We start from the raw sequence: 22,861 nt of genomic DNA, 5'->3' as shown, positions 1-22,861 counted from the left end.
TCGTTAAGCGAGGACTACCTGTAGCATTCATGAACTGCTGCTGCTCATGAAACAGTGTGACAGGTGGAAGGCCTTATTCTAAAGAGCAAGGAAGGAAAAAAGACAAGGAGAGGTTAAAAGTACAAAGCTTCTTCTCTGCCTGCGTTAATTAATAATCAGAGAAATATATGTACCGGTCTGAAGAAGGTTGGTGGGAGGACAGGGTTTTGTGATAAATCTATTTTATGTTTTTTTTTCCCAGGGATTATATAAAAAGGCTGTGCAAAATAAATGATTTAGCAAGGCAGTAAAGGATCAAGAAATTTGCAAGCTTTGCAGCTCAGGGCATCAGATGCTCTTTTTTTGGCAAAGTTGCTGGCTTTAAAGCAAGGGAGTTCTTATCTGAAGGGAGTGCCCAGTTTAGAAGTTGCCACAAAGGCATCCAGGAGAGGAATTTGCAAGGAGAAACACTTTGGCTGGAAGAAGACTGGGGTGGAGATTTACAGTGATGCCTGGATTCTGCGTTCAAACGCAGGAGGGAGTCTTTGTGAAAGAGGCTTCAGAGGAGGACTAGCAAGTCATCGAAGGAAGGTGAAGGCTACCTGATCCAAAACTGAAGTCTAGCCTGACCCAAGTAACAAGACCGCTAATCCCACAGATTATCGACTCTTCCCCCATCAGTCAGAAGGCTCTAGAAGAGACCGTCCCATGGCATCTTTGGCTTAGTGTGATGGTGTGCGGTGACACTAAACCCCAAAATTGTCCTATTCTATTTTAGCCTGCCAGGGCATTGTGAAACACAGACACTGTGGTTCGTAGCTGTAACATATCCCTTCAATGGTGGTTAAAACAAACTGAACTTAGCCTGTGCTCCCCGTCTGAATTTCCTTCTATCTTGGCATGGTGGCACTTTTGTAAGAAAGACCCCTGGCAACTGGCATGGGGCAAGGGGTAGTTTTAACTCACAAGAGGAGGAGGAGGACGGGGAGAGCAATTTGCTTCCAACCAGCTGGAGGTGTTTTGGGTAGTGCAAAAGTGTTTCAGTGATCAGCTGCCTATGATCTCCAGATCATGTGTTTTGCATTCTTGATCTAAATTCATGGTGGGATGCCATCAGCAGAACAAATAATTTCAGGTAATTCAAACAAGAAAGTCAACCCACATGCTAAAGGAAAAGCAAAGTATGCTCATCATCATCATCATCATCATCATCATCATCATCATCAGATGGTGGCCAATGGTCAGAAGAAAGGAATTGTGCCATAACCCTTTCCCTCCATCCCTCACAACAGATCATAGAATCATTGGGTGGGAAGGGACCTTGAAGATCTTCTAGTCTGATGCCCTGCCCAGGCAGGAATCCTCAGACCAGCCCAGACAAATGCTGGAACACACCCAGAGACGGGGCATCCACAATTCCAGGAGGCAGGCTGCTCCACTGCTTCTGAGTTCTCATGGTCAGGAAATTCCTTCTTATTTTGAGTTTGGATGTCCCTACATAACGCCTCCACCCACTGGTTCTTGTCCTACCCTTGGGCACTGCAGAGAATGAATCTACACCCTCTTCCCTTTGACAACTCTTCAAGGATTGGAAGATGGATCTCATGGATCTCATTGGAAGATGGATCTCACGGATCTCATTGGAAGATGGACCTCCCCTTAGCCTTCTCTTCTTTAGGCTAAACGTTCCAAGTTCCTTCAACTGCTCTTTGTAGGGCTTAGCCTCCAAGACCTGCCCTCCCATTTTTGTCGCTCTTCTCTGCACTCTTTCCAGTTCCTCAGCATCTTCTTCTACTGTGGTGACCAGAACTGGGTGCAGTGTTCCAGATCTGACCAGTGCCGGGTAGAGTGGAACTGTCACTTCCTGGGATCATGATATTATCCCTTTTTTGATGCAGCCCAAGATTGTATTGGCTCTTTCAGCAGCTGCAACACACTGCTGGCTCTGATCATTCTCCCAAGTACCGTGGCTGAGCCCGGTACCACCTATCTTGTATCCCTACATCTGTCTGGTTTTTCCTCCCCAAGTGCGGTACCATAGATTTCTCACCACTGAATAGCAGCTTGTCCTTATTAACTTTAATAATCCAAATTATTTTAAAATATGTCTCTTGGAAGTTGTATGGATAAATAAGAAAAACCTTGCAAACGTATGTTAATATATAATCTGCTTTGGCCATGAATCTGGTTGACTTTTAAAAAAAAATGTTATTATTGAAACATCTGCTCAGCAGAACATCTGATGTAGATTCCACAGCATCCTCCATGGAAGGACAGATCCATACCTCCCCTCCTCAGTCCTTAATGGCAAGGCATTACACTTGGTTAGGGTAAAAGCTATTCTGTAGAGACAGACAAAATGTTGCATGAAAACTTAGGAGTCAATAAAAGCCTAGTCCAAAGGCTGATATTATAGGAGCAAGACATTTTGTTCTTGTCCTTCTCTAAGTCTAGACCTAGGATCCATCACTTGATCTCTTGTAAGGCTCTCTCAGACCCTTGGGGTACCAATTATTGAACTGAGAATGCACAATAAGTCAAGTCTGGAGCTATTTTTTAATCCCATGAGGAGCCAAACTTGTCAACAAGGATGAACTAATGATCTGAATTTCACCTCCTTCTAAATTGTTCCAACTGTCCCATAGAAAAGAATACATTTTTTTCCATTAGCTGATAAATCCTTAGAAATCTCAAAAAAGTTTGTGCAATCCTGGTCAATCATAATTGCTGTAGGGAGACTCTGGATATAATTAAGTTCCGATAGATGGTTCCACGTCAGAAGACAATTAGCTACGTTTTTCTCTCTTAACATTTTAGTTTGTTGCATGTTTGTTGATGTTTTACACAAACATTTGGTCTAGCGCTGTAAATAACATTTGATTGATGGACCATTTCTGAAGCAGGGAGCCCAGAATTTAACCCAAAATGTTGCTGGCATGGCTGTGAACATGGGCATCCGTTCTCATAATTCCATTACAGTTCTTCGTACTAATAAATGAGGTTCTGCATGGCAAAACTGTGATACAAGCAGAAAAAAATGCTACGTTGGTTTTCATTGATTTGTCACATAATTTCTCTGGGTTGGAGTTCATTTATAAGAAAGACTAAGTACAGAATAATTGCTGAGAAAAATCACCTCGTGGCACGGTGGGTAAAAATAGATGACTTAAAAAAATGAAGTTTTTAAATGTAAATTGGATATTTTATTTTTTAGAAAGAAATCCAATTATAGTACGAGGCTCACTCTCCTTGTCTCTCAGTGTAGGGACTTAAAATGAAATCTAAATTGAATGGAAACAAGCAAGTTAAAGCCAGTACTTAAAAGGGCTCAAATATGAACCATGATTGTGTCTCAGGTTCACCAAATTCAGTTCGTTCAGTTGGGATAAAACATCTGAGGTTAAGGAGAATGACGACAGAATAAATTATGTGTTACACCTATTATGAGGCACTTCCTGCTAATTAACCTTGAGACTAACAAGCCATAACAAGCAGCAGGATTCAGAAGATGCTGCTTCTTTTATTCTCCCAGGATCATTCTTGGGGAAGATATGGAAGATTTTGTGTCCCCGTTTTGTATCTCACCTGACAATGTTCACTTTTCACATTTTGACTATTTATAATGCTACCAACAAGATTGTATAGATCTTTCCTTTCCATCTCTGGAAAATCAACAAAAGCCTACAGGTAGTCCTCGCTTAACAACCATTCATTTAGTGATGGTTCAGACTTACAATGGTACTGAAAAAAAGACTTACAACCGGTCCTCACATTTACGACTGTCACGGGGTCCCCACAGTCACTTGATCATGATCCGGGTGCTTGGCAACCAGTTTGCATTTATGACTGTCGCAGCGTCCCACGCTCACGTGATTGCCATTTTTGACCTTCCCAGTCAGCTTCTGGCAAGTAAAATCAATGGGAAACTGCATGATTCGCTTAATGACCATGTGGTTTGCTTAACAACCATGGTGATTCACTTAACAACCACCACAGAAAAGGTCATAAAATTGGGTCAGATTTGCTTAATGACCATTTTGCTTAGCAACCAAAATTCTGGTCCCAATTGTGATCATTAAGTGAGGACTACCTGTATCTTTTTCTACACCATTACTAACTACCAGCTGTTGCATCTGAAAAGGTGTGAAAGCCCAAGGCCTCCTCCAGGGCATGGTTGCTCCAAAATAGTTGCTTCTTTAGCTGAAATAGTCTTACTAAGTTGAATTATACAGTATTTGATAAGGAAGCTTCCTTTGGCAAACTAATTCATATAAAAGCTCTTGCCTATAATTTTAATGCTGAGATGCATAAGAGTTCCTGCCTATCTTTATTACTGTTCAGTGCCCAGAATCGTTGTTGAGATGGGTGGCTATATAAATTGATTAAATAAATAAATGATACAGTATGAAAAAATGGGTAGAAATTGGGTACCAGATGGCTTGGTTCTGATAAATGAGGTGTGTTACCTCCCCTGCAGAGTTAGCTGGAACCAGTATTAGATTTTAAAAGGGCAGGCTCATCTCTAGGACCTACCAGTGAAGATCAAATGAGGCCTGAGCAGATACAGCATATTGAAGAGCAGGGACAAAATCACAGATCTGGGATGAAGGGAAAAGATTTGGACCACAAATCCATCCAGGCCATTTCCTGCTAAATTATATACTGGATACGTACAACTTACCAGGAGTATCTGGTGGTGGGGTGGGGACAAAAAAGTCAAGATGATGTCCATAACCAGATGATTGAAGCCCTGCCCCTTTAATATGTGTGTCTCAGGTGTGACACGTGTAAAAAAAGGGCCAGGGCATCCTTTGACCCCAGCAGAGAAAACAAACAGAGCCAGAATTTCAATACTCTTCCTAACCTGCCTCATCAAAATAGGATTTGTTCTTAGGATGCATTAAAACATCTTGTTTCCTTTGTTCTAAAAGACTAAGCCAGTCAAACTGAATATACACCCACACATACAAATGTGTGTGTGTGTTTGTGTGTGTAGATAATATATTCATGATACAAACAAACAAATATTCTGCTCCTCTAGTTGTGGACACAAGGTCTGTGCAAATCAGACAAAATCCAATTGGCATCCTCAGTTTGGTTCAGAAAACCAGTTTGACTTGCTTTGGCCCTTCAAACTGAATCATCATGTTGAGTTAATTAAATTTGGATTTCTGAATCAGTTTGGAACAAGACACCTCTGCACACATACTAATTTGGAGGGATCTAACTAGACAATTCAACCTGATGTGGAATGTTGGTTTGATCCAGACAGTCAACCAAATCACATTCTTCTGCTTCTAATCAGACCTCCCAATGAATATTTGCACTCTTTGGGTGGACATTAATAATTATGCCTAGTACAAAGCAAAGATAAATGATTTTCAAAAAGTACTAGATTTTTGGGATGTTTTAGGGATTTAAAAAGGCCAGAGCTTTGTGCCTTAAGGTTTGACTGCTATTTCTAATGGATAAGTCTATGCATCAGCTTTCCCTGCCAGGGGTATCTATGGTGACAAAAAGTCAAGATGGCGGCAAAGCATATAAAACATGAGCAGTCTTTGGGATGCCTGGATGAAGGCAAGATATAAATGCAACAACAATAGGAATAATAGGAATTACTATGACTCACCACTTTTCCCACTCAGAACATGAAATCCAGCTGTGCATCAAGTTTCTGGTGAAAAAACAACTCTGAACAAGGGATTCGTGTATCAACTGCTGCGGGTGGATTTCATGGACCGATCTCAACATGGATGCCATCAAGATTTCTTTAAAAGTTTTTCATTGTTAGCAGAAAAGCACCCGTATATAATTAGTATTTTCTCACATGAAACCATATGAAAAGAAAAATATGTAGAAAGAATGAGGGGGAGACATGGGTCTGGATTTGGACCCTGGTTTTAGGCTTATGGGTATTTTTATTCCATTTATGCCCCAGACCTTGACCTGGTTTCAGGACAGGGGCATTGGAAGAGGGGGGCAAGGGGTCAAAAAAGTCAAGGTGGTGTCTGTGCCTAGCACTTGGAGCTCCGTTCCTTGTGTATCTGCAACATAAACTAGAAGTGATGCTTCCATCAAGCAGCCAAGTCTTCCATCTTGACTTTTTTGAGTGCCCCTGTCCTGAAAAAAGGCTTGGAACAACTTAAAATCCAGAGACCTTCCAGTGTTGCCTCTTCAACATTCAGGAATCAAAAAATAAACCGCGTCTTGCGTACAAGCTGTCAGGCTGAACTGAAAGTGTCATTTGCAAAGTCAAATTGGCAGCATGAGAAAGCCAGGACACAGGGCCCCTGCCCCTCGTGAGCACTGCTGTTTCCCGGCTGAGATTGTCAGGCGAAAGGCCTGCAAATGGGTTGAGTGGTGAAACAACCAACAGCTGCTCTTTTTGCAGACATGCTTGCTAGGACTAAAAGTTTTGTTAAGTCGGTGCATCACTGACAATGAAATTTATCTCCCCAATAAGCAATCAACATTATAATAAAGGAAAAATGCTTTGTGTGCACCTTTGAGAGTGCATCAGATATTAATCTAAACATCAAATTAATTATGGTTTGTAAAATGAATAGTGGTGCGTGAGGCCCTAATACTTCTCTGGATCTCTCTCCCCCCTCCCCACTGCCCAGGCTGCCTCCCCCTCCCCTGAGTGTGGACTGTGGGTAGAGAAAGGAAGTTTGATGGGTCCTGTTTTTTCATCCATGTCTTCCCCTTCAGTGGGAACCTCCCCACTCCTGCCAGTAATGGCGGAAGATCTGCCAAGGCCAGTGAGGTGCCAAACTTGAAAAACTTGGTCAACAGATCAAGAAAGGCCAAATGCTGAGCTGAGATTCAGGGGCTTCCTAAAATGGAAAGGATTGAGGGACACCAGCAACTCCAGATTGCTGGATCCACAGCTTTAAGGGCCAGTGATGACCATGCCCATCCCTCCCTTTCCCAGTCACTTAAAACCATCTCACAAAATTCCTGCCTTTTGAGAACACCACCTCCATTATCTTCCCATTTTTGCACTGATGTCCACAGGGTGTGGTCCAGAAAGTCAAGATGGTGGCCCCAATGGGGTGATCAAAGCATGTAAAAACCAGTCAATGCGTTGATCATACCATTGTGGTTACCGTCTTGACTTTCTGGACCATACCTTGCAGACACCCCTGTATTCTTGCATGCTGGCAAGCTAGAATCTGCTTTCCAAAATGCTTTCAAGAGAGGAAGAGGAATCTGGATCAATTTCCACAAGCAGAGTGTGGGTTCTTGCACTTAATTTGTGATCAGGTGGCCGGGATGCACATGGAAACAGCTCTCTGGATTTTTTAGACCAGAAAGATTAAGTGTTCTGGAGGGTTTTGGAGAATGAAAAACTCTGCTGGACAAGGCCAACGGGACCACCCGCTGCCACTCCTAGTGGCAAAATCTGTTCAAAAACACCAACCGAAACAACAACAACATAAACCACAGCAGCTTATCACTCTGGATATTAGATAAAAAAGCAGAAGCTCTTTTTGGATGAAAGAAAATATTCAGAAAAACTACTACATAAGTTGAGGCTATCATAGAATCATCAGGTTGGAAGGGACTTTAGAGGTCATCTAGTCCAACCCTTGCTTGGCACGTGGTCTGCTAAAGCATTTTGGAGAGATGCCTATCCAGGAAAGAGGAACATGCCCCCTCATAAGGCAGCTTATTCTACCAGTTAACAGCTGTTATAGTCAGGACCTTTCTCCCAATATACCTGAACCTACTTCTTTGGCATGATAGGGCATGATTAAAGAATGGCAATTTGCTTTTTTCTCAATGGCAAAGAAATTAAGACTTGAGGGACACGAACACAAAAGATAACACCTTATTCCTAGGAGGTAAAGGCCTAACCCTCTGACTTGACATTCTGACAGGAATGGAATTAGATAATTTAATCCCTGCAATGAATAGTTTTATGGAGAATACCACCCTCCCTCCCTTTCTTTCTCTCCCCTCCCTCCCTCCCTCCCTCCCTCCCTCCCCGTCCTTCCTTCCTTCCTTCCTTCCTTCCTTCCTTCCTTCCTTCCTTCCTTCCTTCCTTCCTTCCTTCCCCCCTCTCTCTCTTCTCTCTCTCTCTCCTCCCTCCCTCGGTCTGTATTTCTTTCTCCCTCCCTCCCTCCCTCTCTCCCTCCCTCCTTCTTTCCTTCCCTCCCTTCTTTCCTTCCCTCCATATTGTTTGGCAACTAAAGTTGGATATTCAGCTTTTAGAAAGAAAGGCAATGTTCCTAGTAATTGTGTTATCCAAAATAACAAGCTTTTCTATTGACATGCTGGTGTTTTTCTCTTATGCCACTTGCCAGACTTGATATCGTTATTTATATAGTTTCCTGGTGACGAAAAACTATCAGGGTCAGAATTTCTCTGGAAAGAAGGTTTAGATGGGAAAGTGGTGGAGTGTCGCTGAGTTCTGGGATTTCTTCCAGCTCCAAATCCTACTTTGCTGATCACTCCCCAATCCCCTCCCCCTGCAACAAGTCCTCGTATCACCATTATTCCATATGCCAGTGTTTCTCAGCCTCAGCAATTTTTTAAGATGTGTGGACTTCAACTCCCAGAGTCCCCTAGCCAGCTGGCTGGGGGATTCTGGGAGTTGAAGTCCACACATCTTAACATTGCTGAGGCTGAGAAACACTGCCTTATGCCTTATCAGGCCAGTTAGAAATCAATAAGCAAGAATCGGATTATGACATATTTAAGCCCACATATGCACACACCAAAGCTTTCTGCTGCAATCAAACCAGTATATTCTCTTAGATACTGTTCTTGGTCAAATGATGGGATAGTCTACAGTGGCATAGTGACATTAAAAGCCTGCATCTAAAGGGCCTCCTTGAACCTCACTGAAGCCTCCAATTTTCATGTGGGCAGACAGGCAGACACCTGTGTTGTCACAAGTTGCAGGCACTCCTGGATGTTGTTCACCCAAACGGCAAAATCAGGACTCACAGCACATATTGAAGAATGTTTAATTCTGCCTTTGAACTGAGATTTGGCCTCTGTACCCCCCACTTCATCTCAAGCAATTTGCTATTTCTTCTTACCCTAAACCACAGTGGGGGTTCAACCCACTGTTCAAAGACATTTCAGGGCTCAACCAAACAGGATTTGGGCATGAGTTGGAAAAATGCCCCAAACTGGCTTTGAGCTGGATCTGGAGAAGATCGAGAGAGCAGAAGGTCCTCTTAAACCCCAATATTTGAGGACCCACCTGGCTGTTCCAGGAAGACAAGGGTTGGGCAGGTGATAGAAGCTTTGGAGCTGATGCAGGTGAGCAGATAGCAAGAAGTTGATGAGGGGAGTGAAGTGATGGCAGGAGATGAATGCAGGGTGTTAAAAGTGGTACCCGCCACCCCATTGAATAACATGGCATCCAAAACAATTAGCAGCAGCACAAGAGGGAAGAGGAGTGAGGATGGGGACCACCTACCAAGCATTCACACACTGGGAACCTGATGTTCCAACATGCACTTTTAAATCCTGAAACCCAACCCTTCTATCTTTGGCAAAAGGATATTGAATCCTGCTCTTGACTAACCTCACCTCTCAGCCACGGGTTTGCCTTTGTCCTTCATCCCTTCCTTCCCTTCTTCTCCACCTCCCTCTCTGCTTTGGCATTCCCGCATTTCCCTCTCCATCCGCTGCCCTGACCCACTTCTGTTCTCCATGGCTGCTCCCTCGGGCCCCTTTCCCCAGTGCAGGGGGCTTTCCCATTCTCCCCAGCCAGGATTTGGGGTGTGCAGGCCCCACATTCCCCTGAACCCTTGTGTAGTGGGAGACACAGGACGGAGTTGGAAGGAAGTAAGTAAGAAGGAAGCAGGTGGACAGGGTGCAGGAAAGGCAGTGGTGGGGAGGGGGAACAGAGTTTATCAACAAAGGTAAATTGAGAGGAAAAAAAATCAGCTGAATATAAATTGGCAAAAAACAAAAATAAAAATAGCAGTCTGAAGGGAAAAAAATGGTCAAAGTAGTTCAGAGAAAGTTCCTTTCCTGGATGAATCTAATTGTTTTGTTATCTTTACCCACCAAAGCATTTACTTTGGTTTGTCGCCCGATCCACAAACACTTTCGAGGAGATGACATTACCGAATGGCAGGAACATCTGCATCAGCTCTGCGTCCCCAAACTCCTGGGGCAGATGGTAGATAAACAGGTTGCAGCCCTCTGGTCCTACAGGGATGGTGGAGGGCAGAGAAAGAAAGAGAGAGAGAGAGAAAGGGAAGGAGGTAAGATGCCAGCAAATGAGGGTGTCCCCACTGGGACAAAATGCAGGCTCTGCCACAGCTCACCCATCCAATGTTTCTGCAAGATAGATAGACAGATAGACAGGCAGACAGACTGCTAGACAGATAGATATGGTTCGATATGGTTAGACAGATAGATAGCTGGATAGCTGGATAGCTGGATGGATGGATGGATGGATAGACAGATATAGATAGGTAGATGGTTAGATAGATAAACGGATGGATAGATAGACGGATAGGTGGATCAATAGATATAGATAGGTAGATAGATAAATGGACGGATAGATAAATGGATAAATAAATATAGATAGGTAGGTAGATAGATAGATAAATGGATAGGTAAATGGATCAATAGATATAGATAGGTAGATAGATAAATGGACAGATAGATAAACTGATGAATAGATAAATGGACGGATAGGTAAATGGATAAATAGATATAGATAGGTAGATAGATAAATGGATGGATAGATAAACTGATGGATAGATGTATAGACGGGTAGATAGGTGGATAGACAGATTCTTCTGTGTGAGAGAAGTAGCATCTAACGATTCCAACACAGCTTTCTCCCTGACAGATTAGTTCTCTAGATGCGTGTTTCTGTCTCTGGAGCCCTGGAGAGTCACGGAAGTTGGTTTCCCAGTCGGGCCTAGCGCAGCAGCTGAAGCCATTCCTGCACTAAGTAAACCTACAACCATTATTCATGCCTTTCTTACAAGCTGGCTTGACCACTGTGATGCACTGTATGCGGCAGCACCCTTGAAGCATGCCTTGCACCAAATGCACAAGCCAGCTTGCTGTCAGATGAACTCTTCTAGGATCAGGGTTATGCCCGTGCTGATAAAAACAAACAAAACCTGGTCTTGGTTGTCAGGTGCTTATTGAACAAATTGGAAGTTCTGATGGTCACCCTCAAAGCCCTATACAATCCCAGCCCTGCCAGTTCCAGAGATAGATGTCCTGTCTCTGGGTCCTTTTGTGGACATCAGCAGGAAGGGCCATTTCCAAGATACTGCCACTTTCTGACGTTGATTTGTCAGGAAGAGGGAAGCAGACCTTCCCCTACGTTGTTCCCAAGCAGTGTCAACGTGCTCTCTTGGGTCTGGCCCTGAACATTTTGTCTTTCTGCCTCCAGGAAAAGAGAGTCAACCTTCTCCTCAGCCAGCTCCTTTCAGTTTAAATTAGTTGTGGTTCCAGTGGCTATTTTCAGCAGACAGTAAATTGTGTTTTGTTAGCCCTATTGACTTGTGTTACCCTGTCTGAGAAAAAAAAAAATGCGGATATAAAATCATCTTGATGCGTAAAATAAATAAAAGAGTAAATTCCCTTCTTTGTCATGCTGTTAAGATGGCCTGCAGGAGATCAGTCCTGGCATCTATTAGAAGCCAGTGATTCCATCGACGTCAGGGACGCAACTCAATATGCATGAAATTACACCCCTCACTTTCTAACCCATAAGGAGGAAACTGGTTTGAAACCCCAGAATTATTTGGTTTTTTCCTCTCTTTGTTGAAGAACACAAGAAGAGCTATGCTGGATCCCACTGAACACTCAGCTGCTCCAACCTCTGGTTATCCACAAGGGCTGATCAAATGCTCCCAGAAACCTTATGGGTGGAATTTCAATGTCGTCAAACCCTCCTGTTCATGTTTCCCTGTCTGCTGCCATGGAGAGTCAAAGGTGCGTATCTCTTCAGCCATTATCCATCTTATTTATTTATTTATTTATTTAATTCAATTTCTATTATCCAGAAGAAGACCTCCCATTTTCTTCTTTCAAAGCCCCTTTCATGTATTTCATAGGAGAGGCCTTTTATTGAGAATAGAGAAAGCACCTCTCTAAATATGGGATTATCTTTCCCATAATCAACCAAAGAATGGGCAGCTTAGGGGAGACACGGGATGAATCTTCTTTCTTTTTCAAGAATACCAGAAACAAAATCCAGCTTTACTCTCTAATGCCTTATTTGGAAGATGTTGTGTTTTGATAGCACAGCAAAGTTTCAGCAATTTCTACCTCCTCATGCCTGGGATTTGGGTAGGGTGGGGAGAGGGAAGAGATAGGGCTATCTGCAGGGTGGAGTCAAAAGTGTCAAGATGGCAATGATGCAGATAAAAAAGGGATGGGTCTTTGATCACATGGGCACCGCCATCTTTTGGTGTGTGTGTGTGCGTGCACACACACACACAGAGATGTCCCTGGGGAGAGAAGAAGGAACAAGAATGTCCGACTATCTGGAAGAGTATGATTTTTAATGTTCTTGCTTTTCATAGGGGCATAATTATAATGTCATAACACTGCAAATTACAACTTTGCCTTTCCTGTTAGAGAGAAGAATTCACAAAGGTGCTCCCCCGTTTTTATTGGCCGTTACTCATTCCCTCGGCTGGCAGGGCAGTTCCGCCAAGTCAGGATTCTGACAGATGCCCATTTAAAGCTCATTAAAATTCCCGGGCCTTGGAGTGATTGAAAGCCCTGTTCTCCCACCGCATTTTCGTTTTGGATTAATAGAAAATGAAGCCCTGATGAAGACTCGCTGAGCACAATTTTTCCAGCATGGTTGCAGATCAGAGAGTGTGTGGATCTTCTGAGGGATACAAGACTGTGGCAGAGTCACTTCTAAGATGGTCAGACGCCATCAGGGTCCGGATGCTGTTCTCTCCTCCCAAATGACCTGCTTAGCTAAGGTCCACTGAAAGGAACAAATAGACCATGGTTGGGTCTATTCAAAAGTCCAGGTCACAATAACTGCAGTATATTTAGTTTTCCAACAGCCATTGTATTCTTTTCCAGGTGGTTCAAATTATAGTGCCAAGACACCACAAGGAACATTGCTTCATTCCACAAAAACAAGAATCTCCATGAGTCATGATGGAGGAATCAGTGTTCTGGGATTACACCAGAACCTTGGAGGAAGAGGATCAGTGAGGAATATGAAGACCCTGTGGATGGACACTCATCCAAAAGACTAGACTTTAGCATCATGTTGAAGGTTAGTCTTATTTAAAAGAAAAAAAATAGGCATAATTGATAGTCCAGAAAGTACTAAGGAAGTCTCCTGGTGCCTTCAGACACCAAGTTGTCAACTTCTGGTCTATACCTTTCCTGGGTATGACTAAACTGATGTCAGCTGAAGAAAGCTTAGTCAGAATTAACAAAATATACGTGTGTTGATGGGACATAAAACATCCCAGGGTTTTACTCTGTAGCAATTTATTTATTGCACTGGGAATCTGGGTTTCATATTTCTGTATAATTCAGTCTCCCTAGATTGGTCTGAGCTTTCCCTCAGTCTTCATCTCCCACTTATAAAGAAAGAATATCAGCATGTTGGCACAAAGGAGTAGTTGAAAATGAGTTCATTTCTCTAAAAAATGCATTCTGGTATAAAAACGTCCTATAGAAGAAATGTGTTAAGAAATTCTCTTATTTTATATCAGGTTTTCTCATGGAGTTCATATTCTATTGTAAACATCAGAGGAATTGTATTATAATGCTTTCTTTTGGAGACTGCTGCCCAAAGAGACTCTTGGTGCAAGTATTCACTGCATTTCTGGTTTTTTTTTTCCCTCTTGGTGAAATGTCCAGCTGGATCAATACTTTTCATCCAAGGCTGTAAAACTCATCAGCTAAACTATTTCAGTATTTGTGGTTCTGTCCATATGCTCCTATTTACTCAGGTATTGATTATGATGGACCGAAAAAAATAGAGGAAAAAAACCCCCATCAACAGAAGTTCCAGTGAGAAGAAAGTGGGAGTTCAACTGACAATAGGTGTCTCAGTCTTAAGAAGACCACATGAACTTATTACTGAAGGACAACTGGGCCACAGAGAAGTACTAGCAAAACTTCATCCATTAAATTGTAAACAAGATGGTGGTGGAGCTCCTTGGAGCCTGTTTCGAAGCATGATGGGTATGTGCCTGGTTGCAGAATTGATTTCTTTTTGTGGAATAGCCTCAGTCAAAATAGGTAAGAATGTGCAAAGAACTCTAAGCAATTTGGAAATGAGAGTAACCATAAAGATTGTAGAGCACTAAGCAACAGGAAAATAGACTGATTATCAAGGGCCCTAAAGAGATCTATAGTCATTCCATCTTGGTGGAAAAATCTCTACAAATCAATTTTTTATTTGCATTTCAGATGGCAGTTTGGGTGAGAAATTTCATGAAATCGTAAAATGTAAGGATTAGAATAAACCATGAGATCATCTAGTTTAATCTCCTGCAGGAATTCACTACTGCAGGCCCACTACTGCACCTGCTGGCTCTCTTCACACATACTTAGGTATTTTAAACAGAGAATTAACTATAGGGAGAAAACATGCATACTTTCATTTCTGAAGATGCCACATATACCACCTTGAAAATGCTAGGAATCATAGGGTTGAACACATTTCCCAAAGCCTAAAATCTAGAACCTTTTAATGCAGATGCAAAATTAGGAAGCCTTATTTGACATGGATTCTCCATTTTTGCAGTGCAGGCTGACCTAGCAAGCTGTATCAGATAAATCCACTGAGCCTTTGTAGCAAAACTTGAGGCCTGTTGCATGAGATTAGAATTTAATTCAAGTCCACAGTTTATAAAATGCAAGATCATTGTTGGGTTAAAAGATGGGGAAGTGCCCTGCTTTGTTGGGTAGAAAGATTGACTTGGTGTTTATCATCTGTCTGTCTATCTATCCTCTCTCTTCTATCTATCTATCTATCTATCTATCTATCTATCTATCTATCTATCTATCTATCTATCTATCTATCTATTCTCCCTCTCTTTCTCTCTCTCCCTCTTTCTCTCCCTCTCTCTAATGATGTGATGGTGGGCTTTGTAAACAACTTGGCAACTGGAAGAACTTTGAAGACAGAGAAGAAAACTAAGGACCTGGTCTGTTTGGGGCTTATAATGTAACTGGTTTGGATAGCTGTTAGAAGAAGATGCCAAGTTTTGAAATTAAACACACAGGCTGCATTCACAGGCTAGCATTACTGAACTGACCAATTTTCCTTATCTGTTAAATCTTAACTTGGTTAATGCCACCAGAGTTAGGCATCTCTTGCTTGACAGTTTTCATAGAATCAAGAGAGAGATCCAGATATACTTAAAGGGGGCAGGTAGAAGAAGAGAATTCCTCTAATGGCAGCCCCTCAGTCCTGCAAAGTGAGTTGGTAGCAGTGAATCTGAGGGCTGGTTTAGCTAACAGAGCTATGAACTGGAAGAGTGGAAGAGTTTGTATAACCCAAAACCTTGTAAACAGTTATCTGAAAGTTACTGATCAAGGGGGTTTATAAATCTGCACCATCTTCTTAGGGGTTGAATTCATGAAACATACTAATGACCACTAACTAGGCCAGTGAAAGAGTTAGGCTATGCTCCACAAAGAACATCTTCATAACATCACCTGGCTATCACTGAAATGATGGAAAACTTGGTCTCATTACTACTATTTTGATGGAACAGTGGTTGGATGACCCCAATTCTAATGGAGAAATGACTTCAGTGACTGCATTCCTCACCATGCTAAGGTGATTAATTGTATCTCTGGTTGATTAGTGTCTTGTGCAAGGCCAGCCCATTGGATGAGTTTGTCACACAGTTGAATCTTGAGTTTATTCCATGTCGGGAAGCAATATCACAGGTTCTTTGCCCTGCTTTGAGAATTATACGTGAGAAGCTAGGGGTAGAAGGTACCATATTAGTAAACATTAAGAATTCCTGTGGGGTCCAATAAGGAGTGCTTATGGATGCTGGAAGTTTTGAGAGAAGGAACTTAACAGAAAGAGAGCATTTGCAAGTAGGAGACCAAAGTCTAAGTGATCAAGTTTACCCTTAAAGATCTCCCTCCTTTGATTCCTGGTGTCATGAGTAAGGATGGCGAGCAGGGGGCTCCCACCCAGACTGTCAAGCGCATGCGTAGCACTGAGGAACTGTTCAGCCATTCAAAGAGACACAGATCGGGACCGCCTTAACCTTTGGGGTTTATATGGCGGGGTTTTCCCACGCTTCCTCAGTTTGTTAGGATTCTTGTTAAGTACTACTAATAAATATTAGAGACCAAGTCATTGTCTCAGTGTGTTTCCTGGTAATCAGGACACTGGTGTTGATATTTATCCAGCTTCAAGAGAACTGGGGTTGGTCCAATTAGATGAGACTTATTCCAAATTTAGTGAAAGGAAATTTGGCAGAGATAGATAGATAGAGATGATCGATTGATAGAGATGATAGACAGATAGATAGAGATAGAGATAGAGAGAGAGAGATGATAGGTAGGTAGGTAGTAGGTAGGTAGACAGAGATTTGGGGGGGAAGAAGGAAGATACCTGGGAAAATGAGAGCTTTAGTGCATTAGATGAATTTTCTTTCTAGGTTCTAAGGAAAATTAAATTACAGTTCAAAGGCAGGGCATCCATGGGGTGAGGTAGAAGAGAAATTTAAAAAAAAAAAGTTAAAATGATGGCTCCAATCATGTGATCAAAGCCCCAATGAAGCCCCAATCTGGTGGCTTCTTCTCAAGGCCACATGATTCCCTATGACAATATTGCCCAATGATGCAAAGAACGACGGCACCTAAACTTGTTTAATAAAAAATCTCTCAAGGATAAAAAAGGTTGGAAAGAATCACACAGCAAAAAAGGACACATTTGGCTAAAAGTTGATAAGATGGGCAGTAGAACCTTTGAACTTATACTTAGCATTCCTCAGCCTGTTGTCCTTGAATTATACTTTAAGAACTCTCTTGAAAATGTCAAGCCTTAATCTTTTAAACATATATTTTATTTATATTTCAAATTTCTGTTACCACCCATCTCCCCCAAAGGAGGACTCTGGGTCGCTTACAACAAAATAAACAAATTAAAACCATAAACATAAGTTACAATACAAACCATCATTATAAATAGATAAATGTAAGATCCTTGTGGCAAAAAGTTCTCATTCAGTGGAGAGGGCACTATGGCGCCAGCCACCTCCAGGAAGAGCTGTTGCCCTTCCCATCCCAAGCAAGGCGGCAGAACCAGCTTTTCTGTTGTAAGTAAGAAATCCTCTCAAGATGTCTGTCTGTCTGTCTAGGTCAAGAATATTAAGACTTAGCAAATTTCTCTCTTTTTCTCTCATCTTAAAGTTCCTGGCCTTTGACACCACTGGCTATGTACAGAAGGAAGTTAGTCCAAGAAATTTAGTAAGCATCAAATAGAAGAGCGATGTTGCAATTTGTCCCCTTTCACAGTTACTATCATCCTCCTCTGCTTTACTGTTGATTTGGTGATCTCTGACATTTTTTTTCCTGCTCTGATATCTAGATACCTACAGTTCCTATGGCACTGTTGGTTTGCCCTTGCTTCTGAAGTGAAAGTCCAAGCAGTGGTCATTTGAGTATCCCAAAGACTCACCTTCTCTCTGTTGCTGTGGTATCATGGGAGGTGGCTGTGGGAAGGCTTGACTTATCTGGCCATATGCAGCAGGGTAAGCAGCTAGAGAGAGAGAGAAAGAAAAAAAGAAAGAAAGAAAAGAAGATTTCAAGATCCTTGCAGAAACAACAAAGGAGCCGTAGCATCTTCTCAACCAAGAATTCAATCTCATAGGTCTGAAGGGGCATTTTGCAATGATCCCGGAAGATCCTAAAATCTAGGAAGCGAAATCTCTCAATATTAGATGGTGGAGAGAGGGGACATAGTAGCAGTATGTAAAGTAGGTCTAGCTTCAGCTTCCACATCCATGCACATCATCCACCCCAGTTGATCATTCAGAACTGTGAACTGATTGCATTGTAGAGCAATAGGTTTGACAGATGGGGAAAAAAATGGGTGGTACATGAACCAGGATGAGTCCAACTGCAAATTTCAACTCGAAGAGGATGCAGAAGGTAGATCAAGATCTACTGACACATCTCAAGATACTCTGGAACTGACAGGCAAGAACAGGACTCCAATGGTTTAACAATTAAAAACATAGAAGTAAAGTCTCCTTCAATTCAGGTTTAACTAGTAGCTTCATGGGCATGTCCATATTGTTTTCTTCCAATGTGACTTGAAACTGTCTTCTTCAGGGACCTTCTTTCCTGGTCTAGCTACAGCCTGGGATTTGCTAATAGTCTCCTATCCAAGTACACTCAGGCTTGTTCCTGGTCATCTGGTTCAAAATCAGCCAAGATTGGCTAGATGCTGCTACTTCCACATTGTTGTCACATTGTTGCCAAGAAAACTACATGGACATCTCCCTGAAGTCCCTTGGAGATAAGCTTGATTCAAAAGAGTCCTTACCTTTTATCTTAAACATTGCCTGATGCCTGTTCCTCAACAGCTTTCATCAGCTTGACTTTTGGCATAATATATTCTTGTGAAATGGTAGAGAATCTCATATGGTACAATTTAGGGCAGTTTCCCCATATGAGACCCTCTAAATGTGGTAGGGCTAAAAATCCTGGAATTTTAATATTTGATGACGACGATGACGGAATTAGCCAGACCTAACACATTTGGGGCGTGTCTTAGGTTAAGGCTATTTAATTTAGCTCTTCTGTTTTCCCAAAATAAGCAGAAAGACAATGTATTGTTAGACTTTTCCAGGTTGGTGCTCTGCAGGTATCTTATATGACAAACTTATCATTCCCAACCAAGATGCCTACAACTCCCATCACCCCAGCCAATTCATATGGATGGTACCAAGTTAAAGAAATCTGGATTAAGTGTCAGCGCCTCAAGTGATCTGAGTAATAGGAGGCATCAGAATGACCAACAGCAAGCATTAAGGCTCCCTTGATCACAAACAGCATCTAAAATAATGAATCCGTGGAGTCTCAACAAGGGCAGGAAAGAAACAAGTGCCCATTTGCATGCCTGGACTTAATTAAGAGCTGCAGCCCTTAGAATCTAAGATCTCAACATGACCCATCTGTCAACCCTGACAAGCAATTAAGAGTGGGAGTTAAACACCAACCAATGAAGGTTTTGAAATCTACATCCCCAGATCCAAATGCAGGGAAAAAAAAGAAAAAAAAACTTCGCACAGAAATAACTAATGACTGTCCTTTGCACCACAGGAAGCAAACTAATTGGGTGAAGCAACAGGCTGGACTTGTTAAGTGTGAAAGGACACCGAGAGCCTATTCTGAATATCTTCTACAATATCCTTGTGAAATTGCACCATGTCTGAAATGCATGAGAGAGGTCCACTTGAAGGTAAGGGTAAGGACACCCCTGAGTTGAGCTAATTTCTTGGTTCCTGTGTCCATGCAGCTTTCCTGACACAATCATGGAAATGATTTGTCCTTCCTTTCTTCTTGGATGTGTTTTGATTGCTAATTGGGCCCATAGCCCTGGAGTTTTTAGGCCTCCCATCCAAATACTAACCAGATCTGATTGTAATTAGCTTCCAAGATCAGCCAAGGTGACCTAAGTTTTGCCAGGGCAAAACCCTTCTTCAGGGCTGACCAGAACATTGCAGGGTTGTGTCCAGGTAGTCACCAGAAACCTAACTCAGCTCAGGGATGTCTTTACCATTGCCATATCAAACCATATCTTGCCTTTGGGGGAGAAAAGTCTAACTCTTCTCTTCCTGCCCATCTATGATTCTTAGAAAGGGATTTGCTTTCCTGAGTTTAAGCTGTTGACTGACCATCTCTCTCTGCTTTGCCTCTTCTTTTACCTGGTCTTACATCGTAGCTGCTTCTCTATTTTGTTCCCAGGCACAGCCCTCTTCCCAGGTACAAGATGAAACTCCAGATCCGAGCCTTTGAGATAGGCCAGATCAGGAAGCAGACACCATAAGAACTCCTGAAACTCTAACTTATTACAATAGGGTATAATAACAGGATCTTGAAACTGTTTGGTTTCTCATTCCCTTCTCTTATACCAAATAGAGTCAAGATGGGGCAAGTTTCAACCCCTCCTGTCTTTCCAGGCCATGTATATTTTCCTAATGGCTGGTGCATATTTTCTTCAAGGCTATCTCTGGATACCACACCACATTAAACTCAAGTCTCCCATCCTGTGAGCAAAGAAAACAGGGGTGCCCCAAGGATCTGACATATTCTCCATGATCAAAGGCAAGGTTTGATGACTCTCCGAACAGACTGATGTCAGTCCTTCAAGATTGGTTTGATTAGGAAACTGAGAGTGTCCTGGGCTGTGACCATATGGGCTGTGTCACATGGGCTGTGACAATAACCTTGAGGATCAGGAGGAAGAGCCACAACCGAGTCAGTGGTCAGATTAACAAAATCTGAGTCCAAAGCAGAAGTGTAATTTATGAAAACATCTTAGAATTGATCTTCCCTAGTTTTCTTAAAGACAAAAGCAGGGAGTGGGGAAGGTACCTTCAGACTTGCAAGTTTCGGTTATACTGTATAACAATACAATATAAGCAGTAGTATATTAATGCTATAATAAAAGTAGTATTAGTATTCATAACTTTGGTTTCCTAGTCTTGTCCACCTCGAAGAACTGACAGAAATGAACCATGAATAAACTACTGGAATTCTACTTTATTGTTATGGAACCTTGAAAACCTGACAGAGTTTCTCTCTCTCTCCATCTCATACCAAAGAAAGTCAAGCTGGGGCATTCTTGAGTTTCTTTCTCATTCCCTCTTGCCTTTCTAGGACAAGCTGATGTTTTCCTAACAGCTGCTGCATGCTTTCCTCAGAGCCATCTCCATCCTCCTCAATGGCTGGCAGTTTATCCCCACAGTTCTGCATCTCTTCTATTAGGATCAGTGGCCAAGCTTTCTAAGGAAACCCGGCTAAGAATCTTTGTTGGGATCCACTTGGGATCTGCTCCTTTAGGACATCTGGATTTAGCTACTTTCTACGGTTTGGAGTGGCTTCTCCAACCCACTTCATATGAAATTTTGCAGGTGTGTGGTGGATTTTCCTGTCCTGTATATGAGGAGGCCTAGAATAACTTCTGCTTGATAATGCATATACTGTAGGTCCAATCAAACCCTCCTTTCTCTTTTTGTGAACAGCAGTTGGTGCACTGGATTGAAAAAGTGGCTTCCTCTGTTTCTGCAGTGAAATGTGTGTATTTAACAAGAATGAAAGAAAACAAAAATGGCAAAGAACCTTAATGTAATGCATACATATGAAGTTTAAAAAATCATGGATGATTTCTTTTTACATTTGAAATGACTCTGTAATAACCGGTGGTCTTATCTGACTCTCTATTTCTTTGAGAGAGAAGAATGGTGTTTCTCAGGATATTTTTCCCCTTTGTGCTTTCAGAATATTGAGGAATACAGAGAAAATAATCTCATTTTTTGGCTTTTATTTCTAATCTGCTCAGCAACAGAATAAACTGTGTGCAAGATGTAATGTTCTTAAATACGGATCCATCTCTACTTATGTTTTTCTTCACCTCTGGGTGTTCCTTTGTTTTTCACATTTAATTCTAGGCTGGATCCAAATTTAAAGATCTACTCTAAGTGTGATTATATTTGGACCAATTCTGTTTTTATTAACTTCCATATCTATCTCTCTACCTCTACCTCTACCTCTACCTCTACCTCTACCTCTACCTCCATCTCCATCTCCATCTCCATCATCTCTATCATCTCCATCTCCATCTCCACCTCCACCTCCACCTCCACCTCTACCTCCATCTCCACCTCCATCTCCATCTCCATCTCCACCTCTATCTACTTCTACTTCTACCTCCACTTCCATCTCCATCTCTACCTCTACCTCTGTCTACCTCTACCTCCATCTCCATCTCCATCTCTACCTCTAGCTACCTCTACCTCTACCTCTACCTCCACCTCCACCTCCACCTCCACCTCCATCTCCATCTCCATCTCCATCTCCATCTCCATCTCTACCTCTATCTACCTCTAGCTCCACCTCCATCTCCATCTCCATCTCCAACTGCAACTGCAACTGCAACTGCAACTGCAACTGCAACTGCAACTGCAACTGCAACTGCAACTCCATCTCCATCTCCATCATCTCTATCTCTATCTGTATCTATCTCTACCTCTACCTCCATCTCCATCTCCATCTCCACCTCCATCTCCATAATCTCTACCACCACCTCTACCTCCACCTCCGTCTCTGTCTCTCTCTCTTTCTCTCTCTCTTATCTATATCATCTCATCTGATCTCTACAAAGCTTTTGTAGTGTTATTGCTTATTGTGTTCTGTGGATTGTCAACTTCTCCTTGCTTTGTAGCTCCCCAGCTTCTAATATGGATTGTGATCATTAGCCTCTAAAATGGATTATGAATAGGAAAGCATAATATACAGTAAATATAAGAAATAGATGAATGCCTCTTAAGGCAACTTCATAGCACAGGTGTTGACCTTTGGGCTGCTCAGCTACAATGCATATGCAGATGAGATCAACCATGAAGAATGCTGCTACTTTTATAGGGCCCCAGAAAAGTGAAAGGTTTATTGGGAGAAAGTGTTAATACTAACGACCTGCGTATTGCTGTACTCCAGCGTATGCTTGTTGCAAAGGATCAGCTGTGGTTGGGCTTTGTGCTGTGAAGACACAAGAGAAAAAAGAAGGAAGAGGTTGAAAGTCATGCCAATATCTCCTGGAAGTACAGCACAACACATCTGGCAATATCAGTTGGATACATTTCTATTCAAAACTAGGAGTATTCCTTGTAATGGGCAGTGAGCTGCTCGGTTGGTTGAT

At 42.2% G+C, this 22,861-nt stretch overlaps 1 protein-coding gene across 1 annotated transcript in view; it reads right to left on the bottom strand.

The window, feature by feature from the left end:
• The window catches only part of LOC134491856 (CUGBP Elav-like family member 4), an 88,958-nt gene that overhangs the window by 27,841 nt on the left and 38,256 nt on the right, over positions 1 to 22,861 (bottom strand). Inside the window, exons 6-8 of the mRNA XM_063295881.1 lie at positions 22,639 to 22,701; positions 17,615 to 17,695; positions 10,072 to 10,155 (exon numbers count right to left, since the gene is read on the bottom strand). Coding sequence (XP_063151951.1) covers positions 10,072 to 10,155; positions 17,615 to 17,695; positions 22,639 to 22,701 — 228 coding nt within the window. The remainder of the gene's footprint in view (positions 1 to 10,071; positions 10,156 to 17,614; positions 17,696 to 22,638; positions 22,702 to 22,861) is intronic.

The sequence above is a fragment of the Candoia aspera genome, chromosome 2, assembly GCF_035149785.1.
Source record: "Candoia aspera isolate rCanAsp1 chromosome 2, rCanAsp1.hap2, whole genome shotgun sequence".
Taxonomy (NCBI): domain Eukaryota; kingdom Metazoa; phylum Chordata; class Lepidosauria; order Squamata; family Boidae; genus Candoia; species Candoia aspera.
The sequence above is the reverse complement of the archived record's forward strand: the minus strand, read 5'-3'. Positions and strand labels throughout refer to the sequence as shown.